Source organism: Aulonocara sp. 'chitande type north' Nkhata Bay, linkage group LG16, assembly GCF_057382095.1.
Source record: "Aulonocara sp. 'chitande type north' Nkhata Bay isolate Kocher_YH1m ecotype deep benthic linkage group LG16, A_spYH_male_GT1.1, whole genome shotgun sequence".
NCBI lineage: Eukaryota > Metazoa > Chordata > Actinopteri > Cichliformes > Cichlidae > Aulonocara > Aulonocara sp. 'chitande type north' Nkhata Bay.
Window position 1 is genome coordinate 8,048,660 of NC_141359.1, and position 22,702 is coordinate 8,071,361.

General features: G+C 40.1%; 2 protein-coding genes across 2 annotated transcripts in view; one reads left to right on the plus strand and one right to left on the minus strand.

The window, feature by feature from the left end:
• Positions 1-69: 69 nt before the first annotated feature.
• On the minus strand, positions 70-16,728 carry hspbap1 (hspb associated protein 1). The gene is made up of 8 exons (XM_086267645.1): positions 16,427-16,728; positions 14,472-14,685; positions 12,337-12,527; positions 10,694-10,830; positions 8,480-8,651; positions 6,670-6,753; positions 6,161-6,271; positions 70-1,252 (listed from the first exon to the last, which is right to left on the minus strand). Exons 2-8 carry the CDS (start codon positions 14,668-14,670, stop codon positions 668-670), a joined length of 1,479 nt encoding a protein of 492 aa, XP_086123771.1. The 5' UTR covers positions 14,671-14,685; positions 16,427-16,728; the 3' UTR covers positions 70-667.
• Positions 16,333-22,702, plus strand: part of slc49a4 (solute carrier family 49 member 4) — a 46,154-nt gene continuing 39,784 nt past the window's right edge. Inside the window, exons 1-2 of the mRNA XM_086267646.1 lie at positions 16,333-17,066; positions 20,810-20,903. Coding sequence (XP_086123772.1) covers positions 16,772-17,066; positions 20,810-20,903 — 389 coding nt within the window. The 5' untranslated portion in view covers positions 16,333-16,771. The remainder of the gene's footprint in view (positions 17,067-20,809; positions 20,904-22,702) is intronic.

Sequence of the window (22,702 nt, forward strand, 5' to 3'; positions counted from 1 at the left end):
CAATTTTGCACCAAAATCTGACAAAAACTCTTTGACCAAGTTTAGATGTGTAAAATGTCCCCACCTAGGACAAACCAACTACAGGGAATTCAATTAGGCAAATTGGGTATATTACATTTATTATCCGCACACATACAGCAGACTATTCAAACAGTTCATTTATCACTTCTTACACAGCTTTCATCAATCACAAAACTATTACAAGGAGTCCTTTGTGGCTGCTCAATGATGATTCCCCCCTTACTAACTGACATTGTGATACATTGTTTTCTGCACAATGTTTGTATCCCTGGAATATTATCTTGAATTATTTGGTTGTTTAACATACTAAATTGATTCCAGTGGCCATTTTTCCTAGTTTGGAAGAACCAAAAAGGATGAGCATGTGCAGGAAAACAAAACAAGGATATGTTAGACTGTCACTTGCAGCACTAGAATGACTTTTGGCTGCGATTTCCTGCATCTGTGGTTCACGCCAAGAAGGTCAAGAGTGACAAATGAGAGAAGAAATAAAAGTCGGGCCTCTTACTTAATGATGCCAAAACATGACTCGTAGTTTGGAGGGCCAATTTCTGGGTAAAAAATAATAATAATAATAATAATCGTGGCTCACAACAAACCCCATGTTCATGTTGCATCTGATAAGTGAATATCAAAACTAGGATGATCAGGTGGTCGTATCACTTCCTGTATGCTTTTCTAGAAGCAGCTCAGTGACACGGGTGATGATGTCTGGATGCACCAGGCAGTCTAACAAGTCGTTAGTGGTTATTGTTGTATGCGTTGATGCCTTATAATCCTCTGACAGGTTCTTTGATGTCCCATCTGCACAGTCACATTCTCTACACCGAGTTGAACCAGCGTTACATCCATGTGTTCTCTGATCGAGTCTGACAGCAGCTGCAAACTTGGTTGTCTGTGCTGGATCGGAGCTGACAGCGCAGTCCTCTTGAGATCTGACTGCACTGTTGCTGGAAGAGTTGACCTCTACATCTTCGGGGGTCGTCCTCCTCAGTTCTTGCTGACAGCGTACAGAGATGAGATGTGGTCCGTAGGGAATACTGAAGGGTGCACAATTCCTAACCCGATCACTATTTTTCTTGATTTGCCCACCCGAGTCCCGCTTGACTCGACAGGTGTCTCGCAACTCTGGGCTCAGTTTGCTGTGGCAGGAACTCCTTTGTTTCTGAGCCCAAGCTCTCGCCGCCAGGTTCAGATACTGCATATTTTCATTATGGGATGTTACTTCTTCCTATAAAAACAAAACAAAAACGGAGAGAAAGCTGGAGACAGCTGCCAAGAGATAAACAGTGTGTACAGCCTTTAAGATTACAAAATGAACTGCCTGAATTTTAATTGAGCGCAATCTGCTAAACAGATTCAGGCAAAGCAATAAAGAAAAAAACATTTAATCAATGCATGCCTGGAATGACACTTAGATGGTCTAATAAAAGTGCATTATAAATCCCTTTAATGCTTACAAGGTTCTCCAAACAAGAACTGCCATTAGAATCATTTACAAGAAGCTGTACTTGAATTAATATTCAACTCACAGAGGCTTTAGAGTTTGTTTAATATGTTTAATACGTTGTATATTTCCAGAAAAAGCCCATCTTGCAGAGGCGGTTAATTTGCTTATACATTTTGGGGAAACCTTTGTACATAGATTTTTATTAATGTGCTGGGAAGTAATTGTGTTGTTTTTCGGTGCCGTTTGTTTGCAACTCAGCAAGATTATACAAAATCTACCAGGCAGAACCTAGAGAGCAGTCTTCCCACTACATTTCTCAGAGTGCACTTCTACTTCTTTACTTCTGTAGGAACAAACCAGCCACACTGGACATGCAACCAACACAAACAAAGAGGAGACAACTGACTCCAGGATGCCTTTGATCAATCAGGCAGAGTGCCACACATCAGCTCTGCTTCAAGACAAAGGGTCAGGGAAGTGTGAGGCCAAGGAGGCCTGCAGCTCACACCAAAGCCATTTCTGCAAGATTAGACCAACTAAATGGCAGCAACTGACTGGAACCCCATGGCCCACTACATCCACTGTAATCTCCATATCTACAAAGGAATTAGCATTTATCATTTAAAGCCTTATGAAGAAGAATCTGTATAATTTTCACTAAACCTGCCTCCAGGAATTCTACCTGGCCTAAAGCATTAAAAGAACATTAACAGGCAATTAACCCCCTTTCCTGGAAATCAGATGCAACACAAATGTGGTGGGAGCTCCTCAAAGAACCATGACTTTTCCCACACAAGAGGCATTTCTTCACCTAGGTCTTCCTTTTTTTAGTCTAAATTTGTGCACATTAATATATAATACACCACAGTTTCTGGAAAATGGAAATATAGGTTTAAACTGGCGCAGTGAAGGCATCTGTGACTCTCCTTGTAGGTGGGAGACTATATCCTTTCTTGGCTAATCAATATGCAAAAAACGCTTTTTAAAAAAGGTTACCTGAAGCTCTACTTTTGTTGCCACAAGAAAGACTTCAGCTGAACTGCTCTACCTGACTTCAAGCACAAGTACTCAGAATCAATCCATCACAGCATCGTAATTATCCCCCGTACAGATCACTGCTACCCCGCTGTTTGTTTTTAATCCTTCAAAGTCAGTTTCAAAGTCCATGAAAGGTCATCAGGGAGAATGTTATCATAGTCTATTTTGATAACGATATGAAACTAACTGGGTGTGCAAACAGTTGAACTAGACTAAAAATACTGCGTAATTGGTCCTGAAGTTATGTAAGCATAACTACCTTATGTGTTTAAAGTAGAGACGTCCTTCACAACTATTATTACAACTTTTATAGCCGTCTCTAAAAGGACAACTGTGAAAAAAAGACTTTTAGAATATCACAATAAATCATTTCATAGCAGCTCTGAGAAGCTACTTTAACAGGGGTTTAAGTTCAATGCCTATGAACTTATGCAACTGAGGCTTTCAGCTCTCCTTACATTATGACACTGCAGCTCATACTGTGTCTGCATAGAAAATGACACACAGTAAGTGACATAAATATAGTCTGTAAGTGGGACAAGCTGCCTGGCTGAACCTACTGATAAGCAGAGAAATAAGAAGGTGTGGGAGGGACAAGTGGTTAGTAATCTAACAAAGTCAAACCAGTGTCTCAGCAAGTTCGTGGAGGCCTGGATACACTCATGCAGAAGTCACTTACACTTCAAATCACTAATGCAATACAAAGAAGGACTTCTCGTACTTCACCAAAGATAAACACACGGTCTCCAGGGTGCTTTACTTAATCAAGGACTAGAAGAACTTCATCTGTAATCATTTGCTATTCAATAAATGTTCTGAGACAAAGTGTAAATGTCCTTTGTTTGAGAAGTCTGGCATCCCTCTCACGTCTGTACCACATAAAGCTATAAGTCAGCAAAAGCTTAGCTTAGCAGAGGATTGAACCCTGGGAAACAGCTAACTTGCCTCCGTCTGAATTCAAAAATGAAAATCTTTGATTTTCCAGGTTTTGTGCGCAGCTATAGCTTCACTATATGCTTGACTCTCTACAGGTTCTGACAACGTCATCATCACAACACTGGCCAGGATACAGTCATGGTAAAAACAAAGTACACCTAATTCTATGGTCTTACATATCAGGGCATAATAAAACATTAACTAGTTATTATCAGATCAGAAAATTAGGTAAATACAACCTCAGATGAACAGCAATACACAACAGTGTGTCATTATACAAATTTATGCAAAAACTATGCAAAAGCAGTGCATAAAATACTGAGAACACTCCAGGATGCAGTAGCTTCTACACCCACGTTTAGCAGCAATAGTTTGAAGTAATCATTTTCTGTATGACTTTTTTGGTCTCTCTCTCACCAAAAGTCAAAACAGAAAAATGGAGGAATTTGAGGAATCTTGGCCCACTCCTCTTTACAATGTTGCTCCAGTTCATTGAGGACTGTGGGCATTTTTTTCTATGCATAGCTCTCTAAAGGTCCCACCGCAGCATTTCAATTGGGTTGAGGTCTGGACTTTGACTCGATCGTGATTCTTTTCTTTTGCAGATGGAGAGAAGAGTCTTCCTTCTGGCAACACTCTCAAAAAAGCCGTACCGTCAGGAACTTTAACATTTAACTTGCTAACTGAGGCCCGTGTAGTCTGAGATGGAGCTCCTGGGCTTATTGCTGTTTCTGAGAATTGCACAATATGACCTTCGGGTGAATTTGCTGGGACGTCCACTCCTGGACAGACTGGCAGCTGTCTTAAATGTTTTCTACTTGTAGATAATCTGTCAGTGCAGAGTGGACTTCACAGTGTGTGGAAATTACCTTATAATCCTTCCCGGACTGATGGAAAGTCAGTCAACAGTTACGTCTCATCTCACTCTCAGATCCTGTCATTCATCCTCGGCATTGTGTTAATACACACCTAACACCCCAGACCAGCAAACTTCCAAAATGATGATCAGTTAATCCAGTGCATTTGATTAGCAGTACCTGGCTGCTACTTCCAATAGAAGCAGTAATGGTGTCCTTAGTTTTTTGGCTTAGTTTTGGTTAAAAACAGTGTAATATGTCATTTTATTTATCTAAGCCTTGTTAAGAAGCAGATGATTTTTATTATTTTCTCATACATAAAACCTTAAAATTGACAGAGGCTGTACTTTCGATTTGCCACAGCTGATTATCATCAGACCATCTGTGTGAAGCCGTGGGAATGAGAATCAGCACCTCCAAATCTGAGGCCATGGTTCTCAGCCAGAAAAGGGTGGAGTGCCCACTCCGGGTCAGGGACGAGTTCTTGCCCCAAGTGGGGGAGTTAAAGTACTTGTTCACAAGTGACGGGACAAGGGAGTGGGAGATCGACAGACGGATGCTGTATCAGTCTGTTGGGGTGAAGAGAGGGCTGAGTATAAAAGCTAAACTCTCAATTTATCGGTTTTCCTACGCCCCTACCCTCACCTATGGTCACGAGCTGTGGGTAGTGACCGAAAGAACGAGATCGCGAATACAAGCAGCAGAGGTGAGCTTCGAAGAGTGGCTGGCCTCTCCCTTAGAGATAGGGTGAGAAGTTCAGCCATCCGGGAGGGGCTCAGAGTAGAGAGCTGCTCCTCTACATCGAAAGGAGTCAGCTGAGGTGGTTCAGGTATCTGACAAGGATGCCTCCTGGGTGAGGTGTTCCGGTCATGTCCCACTGGGAGGAGGCCCCGGGGCAGACCCAGGACACACTGGAGAAATTATATCTCTTGGGTGGTCTGGGAACGCCTTGGTGCTCCCCCGGACAAGCTGGAGGAGGTGGTTGTGGAGAGCGAGGTCTGGGCTTCTCTACTTAGGCTGCTGCCCCCGCGACCCGGCCCCAGATAAGCGGAAGAAGATGGACACATATATGGATGAGTGGAAAATTAAATAAAGCCATGAAATGCCTTAATAAGAACTTCAAGGCAAGTATGTGAGACTCTACTCGAAGGCTGTAAGGTAGATATTCTGTCATCTGGTTATTTGATGGAGGGTGCTATTCCAAAAAATCTCATTGGCTTTCAACTAGGTTGAGATGTGTTGAATCAGCCTGGTTATCATTTAATTCTGATCAAATTTCATATTCAAACTATTAATCTGGCTTTTGTTCCCTTTAACTGCATGCAGTGTCATCCTGGAAGAAACTAGTGCCCTCAGAATGATAGCATTTTATCACAGGATGAAGATCATTACTGAGAGTGATTCTATATTGATTTGCAGTGACCCTTCCTTCTAAGGGGGCAATTGGAAACAAAGCAGGTCAGCAAACCCCCACCCCCAAAGCTAAAGAGAGATAAGAGAACATCTCACTGTGGAAGACAAAGGCTCAGGTTTTATCATCATCTGCCTGTAGTTCAATTGAAGGTCAACAGCTATAAAATCATCGCGGATAAAAGGGACCCACTGAGGCGCACCCAAATTTGGATTCCTATTTTGCCCTTTGACACACAGTATCGCTCTCTAAATAACTCCCTACACAGCAACAAAGAACAGTGAATGAAGCAGTGAAGCGTTTCATTTTGTGAAAAAGCAACAAAAACCTGCATTTCTTTGCACTAGATCAGAATATGATCCTGACAGACACAAGCAAGAAGTAGGTGTAAGAAGACGGCTTTTAAACTGACACAGTAATTGATATCAAAGAGTAATTACTCGTTACCTCAGTGGGGTTGAGCCAGCTGTCAGTGTTGTCATCGCTTCGAGCACTTTTAATGGCGCAGACAACCGTCTTAGTCACAGCCTCACCAACTCTGGCGACGTCATCCACTTCCTGTGTAGAAGCAGAGAGCCGAGAAAGAACACACATGATCAAGATGGTTACCATCAATGATAAGAAGAAATAGTTTGTGGTGTCTGTGACCTTGGCAGAAAACAACTAGAGTGGGGCAAACCTCCGAATAAACATTTGTCTTGCACCAGGGAGCTTTTTTTCATGCCCCTTCATATACATACACTCATCATAATGACAGGAAACACTTTACTGCTGGTCCTGTTCATTACTCAAGAAGGAGAGGAGCCTTAATCTCAGAGGACTTAATACAACATGAATCAACATGTTCGGGATAATAACTTGCCATCTACTCTGAAATGTTTGGAATATATATGATATTGTGTCATTTTGGGGCGTTTTTGGTGAGCTCAGGATGAAAGAGACATGATGCTGCTTACCAGCTCAATCCAGGAGTTGACACTGACGGTGATAGGATCCACTGACTCTACATAATGCCACCAGTGCCTGGGGACATAGAGCACCTGTGCAAAGAAGATAAAGTCTTCACAAACTTATCAGTAATGGCAAGGTCAATGACAGCTCCCACTCTTTTTCTTTCATCTTCCTAAATACTAGGAAATACACGACTGCACATATCCGCTAGATGGCAGCATAAACCTTCCCCCCTTTGCTGTTAATCGTTCATCCATTCATACAACGGGTGTGTTAAAGAAAAAGAAAGAATGCTTATTGATTCCCCGGCCTCCACAGCAGTCTTGATTCGTCTGTGGCCTGCTGCCTGACAGGAGAAGAGAAATGAGCCGTCTTTTAATCTGATTTGCAGAGGTGGGGCCATCTTTGAGGAGACTGTGGTAGATACTCAAAGTATTCATTCTGTCTCAACAGTTGAAGCATTTCTAGGTTTTCTCTGAAGCATAAACTCAGAGCTGTCAGCTGTATATAAAAGGTCAGGCCAAAGCTTGCTGCAACACTGACTGGAAGAGGTCAAGGTTATTAAAGTATCCCAGCTGTCATAGGGCGAGAGGCGGGGTACACCCTGGACAGGTCGTCCGTCCATCGCAGGGCTAACACAGTGGGCAATTTAGAATCGATTAAAACTGTCTTTGGACTGTGGGAGGAAGCCGGAGTACCAAGACCACGCAAACATGGGGAGAACATGCAAACTGCACACAGAAACGTGGTGGAGTTGACCTCAGGACTTTCTTGCCACGAAGCAACAGTGTTATCCACCACGCCACCGTGCCGCACTGTTGCAATTTATTTCACTATTAAACAATAAAACACAAGGGTGAGCTCTGACCCTGACCTATAAATCAAATCACAACTAACGGACTGTTGGTTAGCCGACAGCTTGTTTTTTTGTAGGAGGGTATTTAATAAGCTGTGTGAGCTCCAGAACAAACAGATAGTGAAAGCAGACAACTGGATAATTGCTCTGTGTCCATAGTGACCGTTTCTTTTTCTGAAACAAGGTGAAAAAGGATGACCTTCATGCAGGAGCACCTTCACAATTATTTATGATCAAAGGAGGACAAGTGTTAAAATTACCATCATGAAAACCAAATCTGGATTCCACAAAACCTCGGTCGTATCTTTGGCTGAGCACATGACATAAACCTGACTGATTTATCAGGCCTGGACTTGACCCAGTTAGATCAAGAGCGATAGCGCTGCTTAACCTTCGCTTTCATCACTATAGGAACAACAGTGTGTTGAAGGTGATCCAGTGTAACTGTAGATGCCTGACTTTAATTGGGACGCAAGTCACGACTGTCGCCTTGCTTCAAGTTTTTATGAAGGACACCAAGACAAATAAATCTCACTGTTCAGTCTACTTTCACATGTTCACTGCTTAAGGACCAATAAAGTTATATTTTATGGTTACTGCTTCTGTGTCACGAGCACTTCATCATATAAATGTAAAGCCACAGCATTGCATAACTTCAGGCTTTACTAAATCACTGTGGTTTTTCTATAGTCTGAAGAAAATGCAACTGATTTAATCCAAACAAAGAGGTGTCAGCTCACCGTTAGGTATAAATTATAGAGACTAGGGCTAAACAGTACTTTTGTATTCTTCTTATTAATTTCTTATGAATTTTGTTTATAAGCATCTGGAAAGCTCTCTCAGGGCTAACACTGATGATTATTGCTCATTTACTTTATTGATTACTTTACAAAAAAAGAAAATATAGAAAAATATTGGTCTGAGATCTCTGTAGACATGATGTCATCAGAATTCCTGACCTGTCCTGGCTGTAGAGTGACGATGTGTTCACTGGCACCGTGGAAGGCAGGGAATCTCCTCAGGTCAGGATGAAGAACAGCCACCTGGCTGAAGACACTTGACTCTTCGTAGGGGATTCTAGTTGGGTAAAGCTTAGCTGTATCCTCCGGGGGAAAGAGGTGCCAGCGCTTCCTGCATATAGGACACATCAACAGAAAAGCTAAATATGACTTTAGATTAAAAGATTAATGCTAGAAATTAACTCTTTTGTCTGGTGACTCATGCGGTGTTAATCAATGACCTTTTAAGCTGTAAATCGAGCTTGCAAATAAAACACTGATAAAAAATTACCAATATTAAAAAGTGCTAACAGATATTAACATTGATATACTGTAAATTTAGCACAAAAAATGCTAATCATTAAAAGAGGAAGAAATACTTCATATCGTTTACTTTGTGCTACAGTGAACAATAATAAAAAAATAAAACGATATTGCTGTAAAGATCCAGACATCCAATATCTGTTAATTAAAGAAAGCTTTAAAACCCGTCTTATTCTGGGAGACAACAAAAGCTGACACGACCAGCTACAAATCCATCGCTGTGAAACAACTCTATTTTCTCTAACATGAACATTAAACTACATTCGTTTTTTTAAAGTACTCCACTCCCATGATTGTTTTCCGGTACTATGACCCACCATTCACACAAATGTCATGAAATCAATCAACACTATTTTATTTTTGAAAGATCAGCGGTGTCAAAGGACCGCTCGAGCTGGATTTCATTCCATTAGAGATCAATACCAAATAAAAGAACTCAAGACCCAATTACAAGTGGTGAGATATAGCCGTTGCTCTCTGGAAGAACAGTGCAGCGAGATAAGGAAGACCTGCTCCCTTATATTTCGTGACTCACAGAACCCCATAAAGCGTCTCACCCTCTGTCTTCATTCCCACCCTCTCTAGCAAGCTGTGTGACAAATCAACTCTTTTTCAGAGGGCAGAGGACAACTCGCACTCCGTGTCAGCATTTATAGTACTCTGCACCTCCAGTGTTGCAGAAGACCTAAGTGCTTAACAGGCAGAAAACTTCCACAACCACCAGAGGGGTGAAACACAGACGTGGTTTTATGAAATCCTGAAACTTCTCACCGCTCAGCTGCAGCTTCTCCCCATTAAGTGCACAGGTATGACAGGACAGTGTCACTTTTTATTTCACACCTGACAGTGAGTGCTTCTCACTGCAAACTTTTTCTGTCACCCAATTAGAAAATGAACGTGCTCGTCTCTTTGTAACGAGAAATGTGTCGATAAAATAAATGTTTGACTGGTGTTAAACTCGACTATAGACCCAGACAGTGTGTCTATCTCGCATTGCAACACTTTTTGGGCTAGCATCACAGTACAGAATACCAAACTATTTGCATGACTCACAGTTACTCATACTTACACCCTAGTTTTACCCAACCTGTTCTGTTTTGCAACATAATCAAACCCTTGGATGCAAGTTGAAGCAACGCTGTCAAACGTAAGAGACAATGAAACAATGACAAACAGGAGTTTCATTTCACACAGGCCCATTAGAAAATAGATCCACATTTTTAAATGTAGGATTTTTAAACACAAAAAAAGGGGACTTTCATCAATTAGACTAAAAAACTGCACTCTTTGGGGAGAACTCGATCAAGTTTCACTGCATACGTGTAATTTGTGTTATTAAAATTGAAGAATTATTATTAGAATATATAAATCTTGAGAGTTGTAAGCACTGGAACACAAATATGTATGTATATAACCACAGTTATGTAAATATGTAACCTAGCAGCTGAAAAACCAAAACGCTTGTTTTTTTTGTCTGTATGGGACGTTGGAGGCACGGCCACTCTGACTGAAAGATTTGTTCACCTCTGCCAATTCCTGTCAATAAACAATTCCTGGGACCACTCAGCCATTTAGTGCTGTTGATGCCTGCTTTACTTAGCAGTAATGAGCAGGTCTCTGTGCACATAACGATCATTGGGTTTATGAACGCAGCTTGAGCCTGTTAGCTGATAACAAGGCACTTCAGGCTATCACGGCATCAAAAGAAAAGCATTCAAGTACCATTTAAACCACTTCATATAACCCAATTTTGTTTTTCCAGTCTCATGTCGTACGTATGTTTGCATTTATCTTATCGTCTGGTTACTGAGGAGCACATGAAGCATCAACACAGGTAGCGATTCATCTTACCGTCCTTGCACCTGCAGTACAAGGTTACAGCCGTAAGAGTCCAGGTGGCATGGCGTGTTGGCTCCCTCTGTGCCGATCCATAAGGTGCTCTCTCTCCCATTACGCCCCTCAAAGCCAAACTCGGACCATTTTACATGCTGCAACACACACACACACACACATTCGAATGCCATGTATCAATCCAAAATGCCGTGTGCATAAACGACTGTTTACGATTTTCAGATTATGGTTTTGGTGCCTTCTTTAATAACGTGACATAGAAACGAGAACTGTCACCACTCTTCTATAGGCTCACAGATGTAACCCAGCCTCATCAGCTACAATGACAGGGCCTATTACAAGTGACACCAAGCAACAGCATTTGTCATCTTTCAAGGAAAACTAGTCTGTCAATCATGTGCCGTCAGGACACAAAGGTGTAGCAATCACACCGGCATCCTGAATAATGAAGTCATTACCACACATGCAGGCAGCTGTAAGCTTTGACAGTCTGGTCAATCGAGCCTTCAGGCAGCCTTTTTGCCAGCACCATTTATCCTGCAAAAAGCCCATGTCTGTCTGTCTCAAAGGCATGAATGTCAGGAGGTAATAATTGGAGGTGGATGCCCAATAAAAATTTATCACAGAGATAAAAATGAAATAAATTTGCGGCAGTGGCTCAAGAAAGGATGGCACTTTTATGTCTTTACCGGCCAGATGATGAGAACAGCTAGTATAAAGCTGCCATCACAAAAGCTTGACATTTTAATTGAAAATGTCAAAACAATATAAGAATAGAATGAAAAAGTTATTTTGACTCGCTTATTTGAATCGCTTGTTAATTTCAGTTTCTTACAAAAGGCATAAGAAGCTTATAGTATGAAACATTTTAAATTAAACCTTTATTATTATTGTAAATAAAACGCATAATGCTTAGACTGTATATGATGTCAAACATTTGGTCATGCAATCTTCGACATGTGCTTCTCTTGTTCAATACATAACATTTGGTCAGTGTGTCTGTACTGTTTGAGAAGGAATGGAAGGAATGGACCGAAGGTGTGTCCTAAGGAAGAAAACTTTTTGTGAATGTGTGTAGTGTGTCCCTACATGCCCACTTCACACTAAGTGGCTTGTCTGAACACACAGCCCATCCACCACCATTGGGATAAATTAGAACGCAAGCTCTGAGTCAGACTAATAAAAAAATTATGCTGTGACTTCCTGGGAGCAACTCCTGGTTCTCTTAATGTTCTGGTAGCCAGATACATGGGGTCAAATGTTGTGTTTTCAATATTTGAGCAGCCTACATGCTTAGAAAAAATTATTTAACTAAAAAACTCCAACACTTAAAATAAGGAATTTTTTGAAGTGCAATCAATATAGTGAAAAATGGATCCCTGCGATATGTTTTCAAGCACTAAATCCTCAAATTTTAGGTAAGTTTAATTAGCTTTTATCTCGCTTTCTTGGATATTTAACCTGATAAAATAACCTGACCAAAAGTCTTTGTCACTGCCCTTTAGTTTCAATGGCAATTAAATATCTCAGATATCATTAAGATTAGCAGTAAACTTGTAAACTTGTGCAAACACTGATGCCAGATTTCAGCTGGACTGTTTAACTTATGTTACATGTCAACATGCATGCAGCAGGATGGTTACCTCAAACATGAAAGGCTGATCTTGAAACATCATGGCAATATATTTGTAGTCAGCATAAGCCCAATACTCTGAGCAGGAGTACTCAGAAAAAGGCCCCACGTCTGTTCCAGACTGACCCTGAGTCCAGCTGAGAAACTGAGCTACACTGGCCTCCACGTAGGAACACTGGGTCTCAAAAAGAGGAGCCGGAGCTGAGAAAATAACAATAAACACAGACAAGACAATAATTAGTTAAAGGTTTTATACAGTTTTAGTGAAACAGTTCAGCTGATCTAAACTACCAGTGACCAACTTTGGTTTAAGTAGATATGTAGCCACAGAACAGCAGCTTAACTGATGATTATCGAGTGTAATCACCTCCATAAAGTAGGATTTTTGACAGGCTGCTGGTCTGGAACATTCAGGTGTGTGTTAACGCAATGCCTCAATCTTCCCAGGAGTGAATGTCCTGACAAATTTCCCACAAGGTAAGACTGCAAAAACTGCCCACATACTGACAGCTGTCAGCGGTATCCCCAAGCTCTCAGTAATCCTCCTGCACCTATTGTATCAATTTTTAAATCCTAGGTGACGTTTCCTCGGGTTATCGCAAACAAAAGATTTAAAAAAATACAGAAAAGAAAAAAAAAAGAAACTTGACCACCAAGATTCAAAGTTGTCAGAGATTTTTAGTGGATTTATGGTATCAATTTGAAAATCCTACGTCCCCTCAGTCTCGAGTTATTGTGTTTACAAAGTTGCATGTCACCACCACCCACTCAATACCCAATCAGCCTTTTACGCCTGATGGGTAAAAAAACCCAAAAAAACCCAAGAGTCACATCCCAGACAGGCCTCAGTCAGCATGCTAAATGTTAAAGTTCAGTACAATTAGAAACACGTGGAACAAATATGGATTGTTGGGAAGATTTTCTAGAAGAAAGCCTCTTCTCTGCTGATATATCCAGCAGGACAATGATCACAGGCTGAAAAACAAAACAAGATACTGTAATAGTCCAAAGTCCAGACCTCAACTCAACTGAAATGCTGTGGTGGGACCTTAAGAGAGCTGTGCATAAACAAATGTCAAATGTAAAGAAGAGTGGGATAAAACTGCTCCACAATAACAATCATACAGAAAACAATTACTTTAGGTCGTTGATGCTGAATGTGGTTATACAAGCTACTAAATTTGGAGTGGACTTAGTTTTTCACAGGACTGCATGAGTCTTAATTAAACTTGTTTTCACAAGACTGTGTGTTAAGAGAACTGTTTCATTTACCAGAACCACAGCACTTTTCAGACATGATTTTTTTTAACCCACTTCAAAGGAAAAATTAATCAGTTGTAATGATTTATTATTTCTTTTTTTTTTTCCATAAACGAGGTGTGTCTGTGGTTGAGTGATGACATTTAGAATGCATGATGAGAAATGCCCAACCTGTAAGCTGTTGCAGCTATTAAAAAAGATGATTTAGAAATCTAATTAGCCAGCTTTTATCAGAGGGCATACTCTCTGTCATTTATCAGAGAAAGAATCATTACGGGAGCCGTTTCAGAGCCACACTGAGGGCAAAATACAGCAGATGCTCAAAAACAAAGACCCTCAGTGTGTTTTTCATCTGTGAGACATTATAAATCACATCGTTAAACAGCCGGCTAACCTTCATTAGATTATGTCAATATATAAATTTTCATTCATTGGAAATTGTTTGAAATGCTATACAAGTTTCCATAAGCTCACACAATACTAGGAACTAAAACAAACCTCAGTTTATTGTGATCAGTTATTGCTCAATAGAAATAGATCATCACTATCTTGTATTTCAACAGGTCTTGTATTTTTATTTTGTCTTCTTTCATTTTGTGTTCAAAAACTGAATTTTAGTTACAGCATCTGAAATCATTAGAAAGGAAAAAAATGACACAGCCCCAGATTTGTAACAGCTAAATGCAGCAACAGCTGAGTTTTCCTTTAAAAAAAATGTTTTTATTATAGCTTAATAAATATGCAATATCTAATAAAACAGCTTAAGCCCGATAGGAGTGCTTGTGGGAACTGAATTTATCTTTTTGGTCACATAAATTTCATTGTGAATGTTTAATCCAGGTGAGTAATTACAGATAAATTCATTCAATACATTGAATTACTTACCTTGTGTCTTCTCTTTTCTCCCAAGTCGGAATCGGATGAGTCTGTCACCAAGACAGCTTGACAGATGCACTGCTGTCCAGTGGAGAACAGGCCAGTCGCAGGTCATGTTCAGGAAAACTGCGGGCTGCTGCAAATGATGCACAATCCTCCGGGTCTCCTCTGGGCTGAAGGGTTTATTAATCTCGGTGGTGTCAGCCATAGCCTTTGGTACACACTGACAGTAGGATGAAACACACGAGGAACATAAAGCTGATTAAAAACGATGATGTTTTATTATTAGTCAGTGCCTACAAGCCATGTTCCTCATCTTCTATGTTAAATTAGTGAATAAAACTACAAAGCTTTTAATGTGTGCTGAAAGAAAACTCAATAAAAGAAAAGAAAACTCAATAGTGTGAATGCATCACAGCATTCACATAATAATAGAACAGAATAGTCCTTTATTGTCATTGTACACGTACAACGAAATTGTGGATGCTTCAACTGTGCCGGAATAAAACATGATATAATATAATATAATAATAAGCCATTACCATATCAGCAAGTCAGTGTATGTAGAGACAATCAAAACAACCTGCTGATGTTCAAACCGAGAAGCAGAACTATAATGAGGCTATGATGTGCTTGGGCTCACCAAAATTGGACAACAAAACACTGGAAATATGTTGCCTGGTCTAATGTGTTTTGATTTCTGCTGAGACATTCAGATGGTGGGGTCAAGATTTGCCATAAACAGCATGGATCCATTCTGCCTTGTACCAACTGTTCAGACTGATGGTGGTATAAAGGTGTAGGAGCTATTTTTACGGCACACTTTGGACCTCTTAATACTAGCAGAGAACTGCTTAAATGCAACAGCCTAACCGATTATTGTTGCTGATCATGTCCATTTCTTTGTGATCACAGTCTGTGAATGTTCTGATGGCTGTTTCCAGGATAACACACTATACCACAAAGTTCAAAGTGGTTTATTTAACATGGCAGTGATTTGAAATAGCTTCCACAGTCACCAGGTTTAAATCCAGCTGCGCGCCTTTGGGATCTGATGGAACAGGGAATTCAAATAATTGACGCGCGGCTGATATATCTGCAGCAAACGTGTGATTTTATGTCAACATGGACCAAAATCTCCAAGAAAGGTTCCCAGGCTATGGTTGAATATATACCTTTAGGAATTAAGGCAATTCTGAGGGGAAAGGGGGGTTCAAACCCAGTACTGGCAACGTGTAAATGATGACGTGACCTTGGAGTGCATGTACATTTTATGGCGGAAAAACAGCAATAAAATATTATTTGTTAGCAAATCAAGAAGTTTTATTACCTTTCAGATCAGATGGCATTTATCTACCACAGGACAGTGGGGATTTCCTATTTAGAATTTAACTGGTAATCGGATATCAGTGAAACTTTGATTCTCGCTCTTTGTAACCAACTTCTTAAACAACTTGGATCCAGATTGGTACCGTTTTCTACTTCCGGATACTCTTAGGTATATTCTTCCACTTATAATTGGTCAAATAATTATAATAAGACTTGGTATCACTGATATTTCCCACTTGACAAAATGTCGCTAACTAGCGTTACACGACAGAAATGAGCAACTTCCTGAAGAACTATCAAACAACTCCGAGGAAAGAATTAACGCCTAGGCTCAAAAGGCGCTTTATAAAGGGACAGACAGCGCTCAGGTGGCGTTTGATTCAACAAGTACAAGCGTGAAATGTATAATTAATTACAGGAGAGCTGGAAAAGACCAAGGCCATTATTAATGTTATTAGGAACACCTGGGATTTCCCCAGACAACTTAAAACGTCTGGTGTGAAGTAATGAGATAGCTAGGCTAGCTATGTTTCGTCTTTGTGAACATATTTTCTCTATTTACACTGTAGAAAGATGCTAAGAAACTAGCTTAGAAGAAATACCAGGATCCTTGGAAAAAAAACACCAGGACTCACCTTTCACTACACGTGTAGACAAGGTTCGGGCGGAAGTAAACAAAGATCACATGACAGCGTACGCGGTCCAATTACGTCTATAACACATCGCTGTGAATCTGCACCATTTGGACTCTTGTGATACTACAAAAAACCCGCTTACGCTAATTCACCAGACGAGCCGAAATGGCAGCTACATAGGAACAGTTTCCCGAAACCCGCAACTATTTCCGGTTTGACATGCGCAGTTAAAGCAAACATTAGACGCTATCGGCTGTTTTTGTTTGTGTGGCCGAGGTAGTTTGTCGTTGCTGTACCGTCGTTAAAACCGGAATTTTTAACTAGCCTGACAAACGGGAGGTTAATATGGGTGCCGGTTCGAGCACCGAGGCCGAGAGGGAGCCGCTTCTTGTTCCTTCTTATGTGGAGACGAACACTAATCCGGTAAACAGCAGAGTGTATGGGAGAAGATGGCTGGTTCTGACCCTGTTTTCCCTGCTGGCACTGATGCAGGGAATGGTGTGGAACTTCTGGGGTCCCATACAGAACTCAGCCGCTCACGCTTACGGCTTTACCAAGTCTGACATCGCGATTTTGGTGCTGTGGGGCCCGGCTGGCTTCCTCCCTTGGTTGCTGTTTATGTGGTTAATGGATAAAAAAGGTGAGTTCTTTTAATTTAGCACACTGTGTCATACCTCAACGATGATTGTGCCTGACCTGGTGATTTTTCACCCCACCAAGATCTACAGCGATGTAACTTAACGACGTATTTTGTTTTAGGTTTCGAAAATTTCTCTTATCATTAGTTTGACCTTATGCAATCGCAGAATATATTTACTCTGATAAAATGCAGTATTTAAGAGACCTTATAGTCTTCATTCAGTTTTTAAATGGGTTGTTTGTGCCCAGTAAGACACATAGATGAGTTGGAAACATGGGAGGTGGGGGGGAAAGTGCTTATATGGGACAAGCAAGTCTTAATTTACTTTTTAAAAAATCTTTATTTTCAGGTTCAAAAGCAGTATTTCTTGGAAAGAATGAAAGTAGCCCTCTTGCGTGTGCTTTACTAAACCAGTTCCTCTGCATCACCTGACTGTAGAAGTTTGTAATGACCACGCTGGTTGTCAGATGACAAAAACAGTAACAAGGCACTAACAACACCAGACTGCTGGTCCATGCACAATCTTGCCAAGAAGTTGCATAACTCAACCTTGTGATCACAATCACATTAACAATTAGGTGTTTTTGTTGCCTAATTTATTTGTAGGCAACTCGATAATGGTATCTGCTTCTTTCAGTAACTTGTTGTAAATTCTTCCTGGTGTAGATTCCACTCAGACCTTACAAAAAACCTTGTGGTCATGTCTGCATCTGAGTTAAGAAGTGTCAACCATGGTGTGCCCTTGCAAAAAGACTTCTATGACTTGCAAAGGTTGTGATATGCTTAGATCTAATTCAGCTCGACTGTGGGGAAAGTACTTGGTTTCCCTTTGGGAAAACTGGGCACCAGTGGCAGACCTGCCTGTTTTCCTCTCATTTAAAGTGAGCATGGTTTTGTTCTGTGAGCACATGTCCCACTAAAGCAACCTGGACCCTCATGATACTCATATGGAGTCTGATTTTGAGGGTTTGGTTAGAAACACGCACATGAGTAATCCCATCGGTGGTCATGTTGTAGAGCTCTGGGAATGCTCTTCCAGTTCCTTTTTGCACAAACTTGCACATACACTATTGCTGTTGTGTCAAAGCCTTAAATGGGCCTGTCCAACTGCCACTATGTACCAGCCCTCCCCTGGTATCTCCTCACTCATGAGACAGTGCCAAGAGACAGGTAGCTGGACTACCTGTGTAAATTGAATGGGCTGCATATACCATCTCATGGTGCCAGTTGTGACAAGGACATAAAATGAATATCTAAATATATGGAAGTAACTATAGCTTTTCGGCTGCAGTTGTAGTGATCATTAACTTGCCCTTCATGTCAACAAACTGTCTCTTGAGCACGTAGATGCATACTGTGCATTGAAGTATGCAGCTGTAAACTTGCAGGTCTCATTTACGGTAGATGGCCTCCAGCATTTCTCTAAAATATGTTGCTGGCTTTTTCTTTCATTTACTGGAAATGTGGTCACAGTTGTGCATGCATTCATTTAGAGAGCTGCTCAGTACAGCTAAAGCCTTCTCAAGACAAACATTATGAATGTTTTGTTTTTCACTCATAAGTACTGATGAACAATTGAGGAGCATGAATAATAAATGACAAAAACATAAAAATTGCATATTGGGAAAAGCTGGAAGTGGCAAATATTTGCCTTTTTTGTTTGCGCTTTGGTAGAAACAATTTAGCAAATATTAAGATAATAATTTTTGGATTACCTGCTGCACCTAGTTCTAGTTGGCAAACCTTGCAAAGGTGGCTATTTCTATGTAACCTTAATGCAGAACTACAACTGCTTCTCGGCCTCTGTGTCTATGAAGGTGCCATAGACATAGGAAGTCAATATAGCATCAGCTTATATGATATGAAGTGGGGAAGCTATCCAGTTTATTGGAATACGTTCAAGCTTCTCTTTTTCTTCCGTTGATACTGCTCAGAATGGTTTTATGAGGTTGTATATTATAAACTTGTCCAACTCATGGCAGTGAAGCTCTTGTACGTGAGTTGCATACAGTCTTGCTGTTATTTCGCTTTCATGCTCAAAACTTGCACAGTCCTCATTTTTCTAAAAAGAAAGTGGATCAAGGGTCAATAACGGAATTGATAAATAATCTAACTGAGGAGCAGAATTCATAACTGCACTGGTATCAATAAAGTCTGCATTCTGCTCATCAGTTAGACCCAGCCCTACAGGATGTTAATATGTTGATCCTCTTTCCACAGCGGTCATTTAGTTGAACCTGTCAATCAAACATTCAGAAATGGTAGTTCACATGCAGAAAAGAATGGGGAAGTGCACATAATTCTCTAAATGGCTGTCATGTGGATGAAACTGAGAAATGAGACTTGAGTTAATGGTGAAAGAAACAGTTCTCATACTTTTGCTGTTACACAAGTGATATTTAAGAAGGAATTTTCTGTTTTAAGATTTTTGTTGTTGCTTGGTTAGTGATGCTGGCCAATCCCTTTCAGTTATTGGTTAAAACTGTATTTATGTAGACTGTAATCATTAATTTAGATCACTTGTAAATAGTTGGCCATGTTTAACTAGAGCTTATTGTATAATAATTGCACTACAGTATATTTCTAACTAACCAGGCAGCTCAGTCTTTCTCTTGGCAATACTTTCGTTAAAGCTGTAACAGATTTTTGGGTCAAGTTGTCAACTCAAAAGGCAGATGAGAAATGTAACGTTGTAATGTTGGCTGCAAATTATAATAATGTGTATTTTTAGAATCCCCATTAGGGCAGGGCAATATGGCCAAAAATATTTATCACGATATATATATTTGGAAAATTTGCGACAACGATATAACTGACGATATAAGTGGCGCGAGACAAAATACTTTACAACTCCACAACTTTATTAGTGCAAAAAAACCCCATCAATGTATTTTCACTTAAACAAGCAGCTGTTTTTTATGTGCATGCGCTTGCATGCTCTACCAAAAAATGTGCTTTGGTGTGTATCTGAGGGAAGAAAGTCAAACCAGTTCCACACCACTGAAGTTGCAGCATTTTTACAAACCAGTTCTGGTTCATCTGTTTCATTCAACGATCCGCTTTCGCCCTTCTCCATCGCCGCCATGTGTAAACTAAGGCACTGCGCATGCGCATTTTACCCATTTTCTATCGCGATATTTCATTTTCTTATCATTGCCTAACATTATACCGGTATTAACGTGAACGGTATGATATGACCCAGCCCTAATCCCCATAATTCTTAAATGCTCCTCATACAAACAAAGGCAGTAAGAAACATGGTTTTAAGTAGCATTATTATCACTTTGATCTTGAAGGAGAGGTCAGAGGTCAGCAGTGACAGGATGTTTTAATCTTCATGCAGTACTTCCTGACCCCCCTCTACACCCCTTCAGAGTTTTATCAGCATTCATTCATAACTTTTCGTGCTCTCAGACTGACATCAACACTACCAAAAACATAATCTCCTTGGTCAAGGTAATTATGTAAAATATTTGTTCCAGATTTTAAAATGTGTTAATTTGCTGCTTTCCTCTGTTATCATTCTTTGCTTATTATCTATTTATTTATTTTATAGTCTCTTATAGCTCCAGGAAACTGGATTTTGTTTTTACTTTTTTCTTTTTATTGTTAGATAACTAATTCAATAAGAACAGAAATAATCCTTTGTCGTAGCAAAAATTGAGAAATCCCTACCATGTTCACTGCTGTCTCTTTACTTTTTCTTACACGTCGGTGTTGATGCAGTGTGTTGTGTATTCCAGGTTTGCGAGCATCCCTCCTCCTCTCTACCCTCTTCATGGTGCTAGGAGCAGCTCTAAGAAGTATCCCACTGACAGGCCAGCCTTTGAGACGATGGTAAGAAGCCCGTGTAAATATTAAGGTAGCAGATGGCGGCACGATGCAAGTGTGATGATGATCATTTGAAAGATTTTGGAAAGGCGGTGCAAAGTGACTCATGAGCTGCACTGCAGTTATACAGGTTCTATAGTCTCCATAACTCAGTTTAGGCAAATTTTCTGAGTGAGTGCCGTAATCATTTTAGGACCAGCTTTGCACCGCGTTTCATTGAAAATGAAATGAGCTACTGGCCAAAGTTACTTAGGACCATGGAAAAGTTACCCTTGTGTGATGTTTGCCAATGCGTGCAATGCGTTTGACAAGATTACACAAATTGGGATTTGGCAGTACGTGAAAAACTAAACTTTTTTTCATATAATTGTTTCCATTCAGTTTTTTTAAAGGAAGAAATATGAATCATTTAATCAAGATGGCATGCACAGATGTCAGAGGTCCATAATTTTCTGTTGTCATGTCAATTTTGTGCTTTCTAAATGTTCCAAGATGGTCACCAGCAAAAGTATTGGACAGAATAATAAAGTAATTACATTTCAAATTGCACTGAAGGGACAAAAGGTCACATATCGCAACACAACAAACAGTAATTATCAACCTCTTGATATCACTACAGGAAAAATCAGAGAGTTACTAAAGTCAATAAATCATGAATGTCTGCACAAAAGTGGCCTCTTAGGGTCTTGTACTGTATGCATTTGTACTGAAGCTGAGGTCGTGCTTCTTTTTCATTCTTGATATGCAGATTTGTAACTGCATAGAGACAATGAGACTATTTATGTGGCAGAGGATGTGATTGTGAAGGACAGATCAACACTGTGTGGACGCTTTGCTTCTTTTGGTGTCTTTGCTGGCAGTTTTCTCACTTATCAGACAGCATTTTGACAGGCTGTTGCTGGAAACCAGTTTCCCACTTTCATTCTCATTTTCACTTGAGTTCAGTGTTCTCATTTTTAGAAAGGGTAAGAGCTCAGAGAAGGTCATTTCAATTATACAGTGCCTTAAAAAATCTAATTTCCTTGAATACTTTTGGTGGTAATCTGTGTAATGATTCCTGTTGGGCTTCACAATGAGGCAGTATGTTATAATGAATAAAGAGAATCATATTTCCATGGAATAAGTCACATATCACTTTCACTTTATGCAGTTGGAGCTTTTTAAAATAGGTTTTGGCTTTCAAAGAGCAGATAAATTAATTTGTTTCTCTTTTTCTGTCTCGTGAGGCTGCACTAAGAAAACCTAGCTGCTAATTAGTGATACGGCCTAAAGAAAGAAATAAGGCAGGAAAAGCTCCTGGCAGTGTACAAGGAGAATAACTGATATAACCACGATCTCCAGGCGATAGTCTGTCCCAAAAAAGTATTTACAGTTTGGAGTGAAATATCAAGCTTTGCAACTTTAATTTATGATTATAAAATTGAGTTTTTGTATTTTTGTCAGCCTGTTTGTAATAACCCTAAAGCTTTAAATCAGGAGTAGCCTAAGTCCTCTTAAAAGAAAGATGCAATACATTTGGGCCATGTGCAGATGTGGGCAGATGTCTTATCTGGGAAACTGACCTTTGATAGATTACAGTGTGACCTAAAAGCTTAATATTATTAATGTGTTTTCATTGGCAAATTACTCTCGCTGAGACAGGGATGTTCCCATTTGGAACTACCTGTTATGTAAAAGGGACAAATACCAAAGCAAAGGAGTTTCTTGTCAGGAAATCTGTCTTCATGCAGTAAAAGCTGAGCTTCATCAAAGCTACCATATGGCCTTAAAAAAAAGTCTCCAATAAAGAGCATCAGTGACCTAAA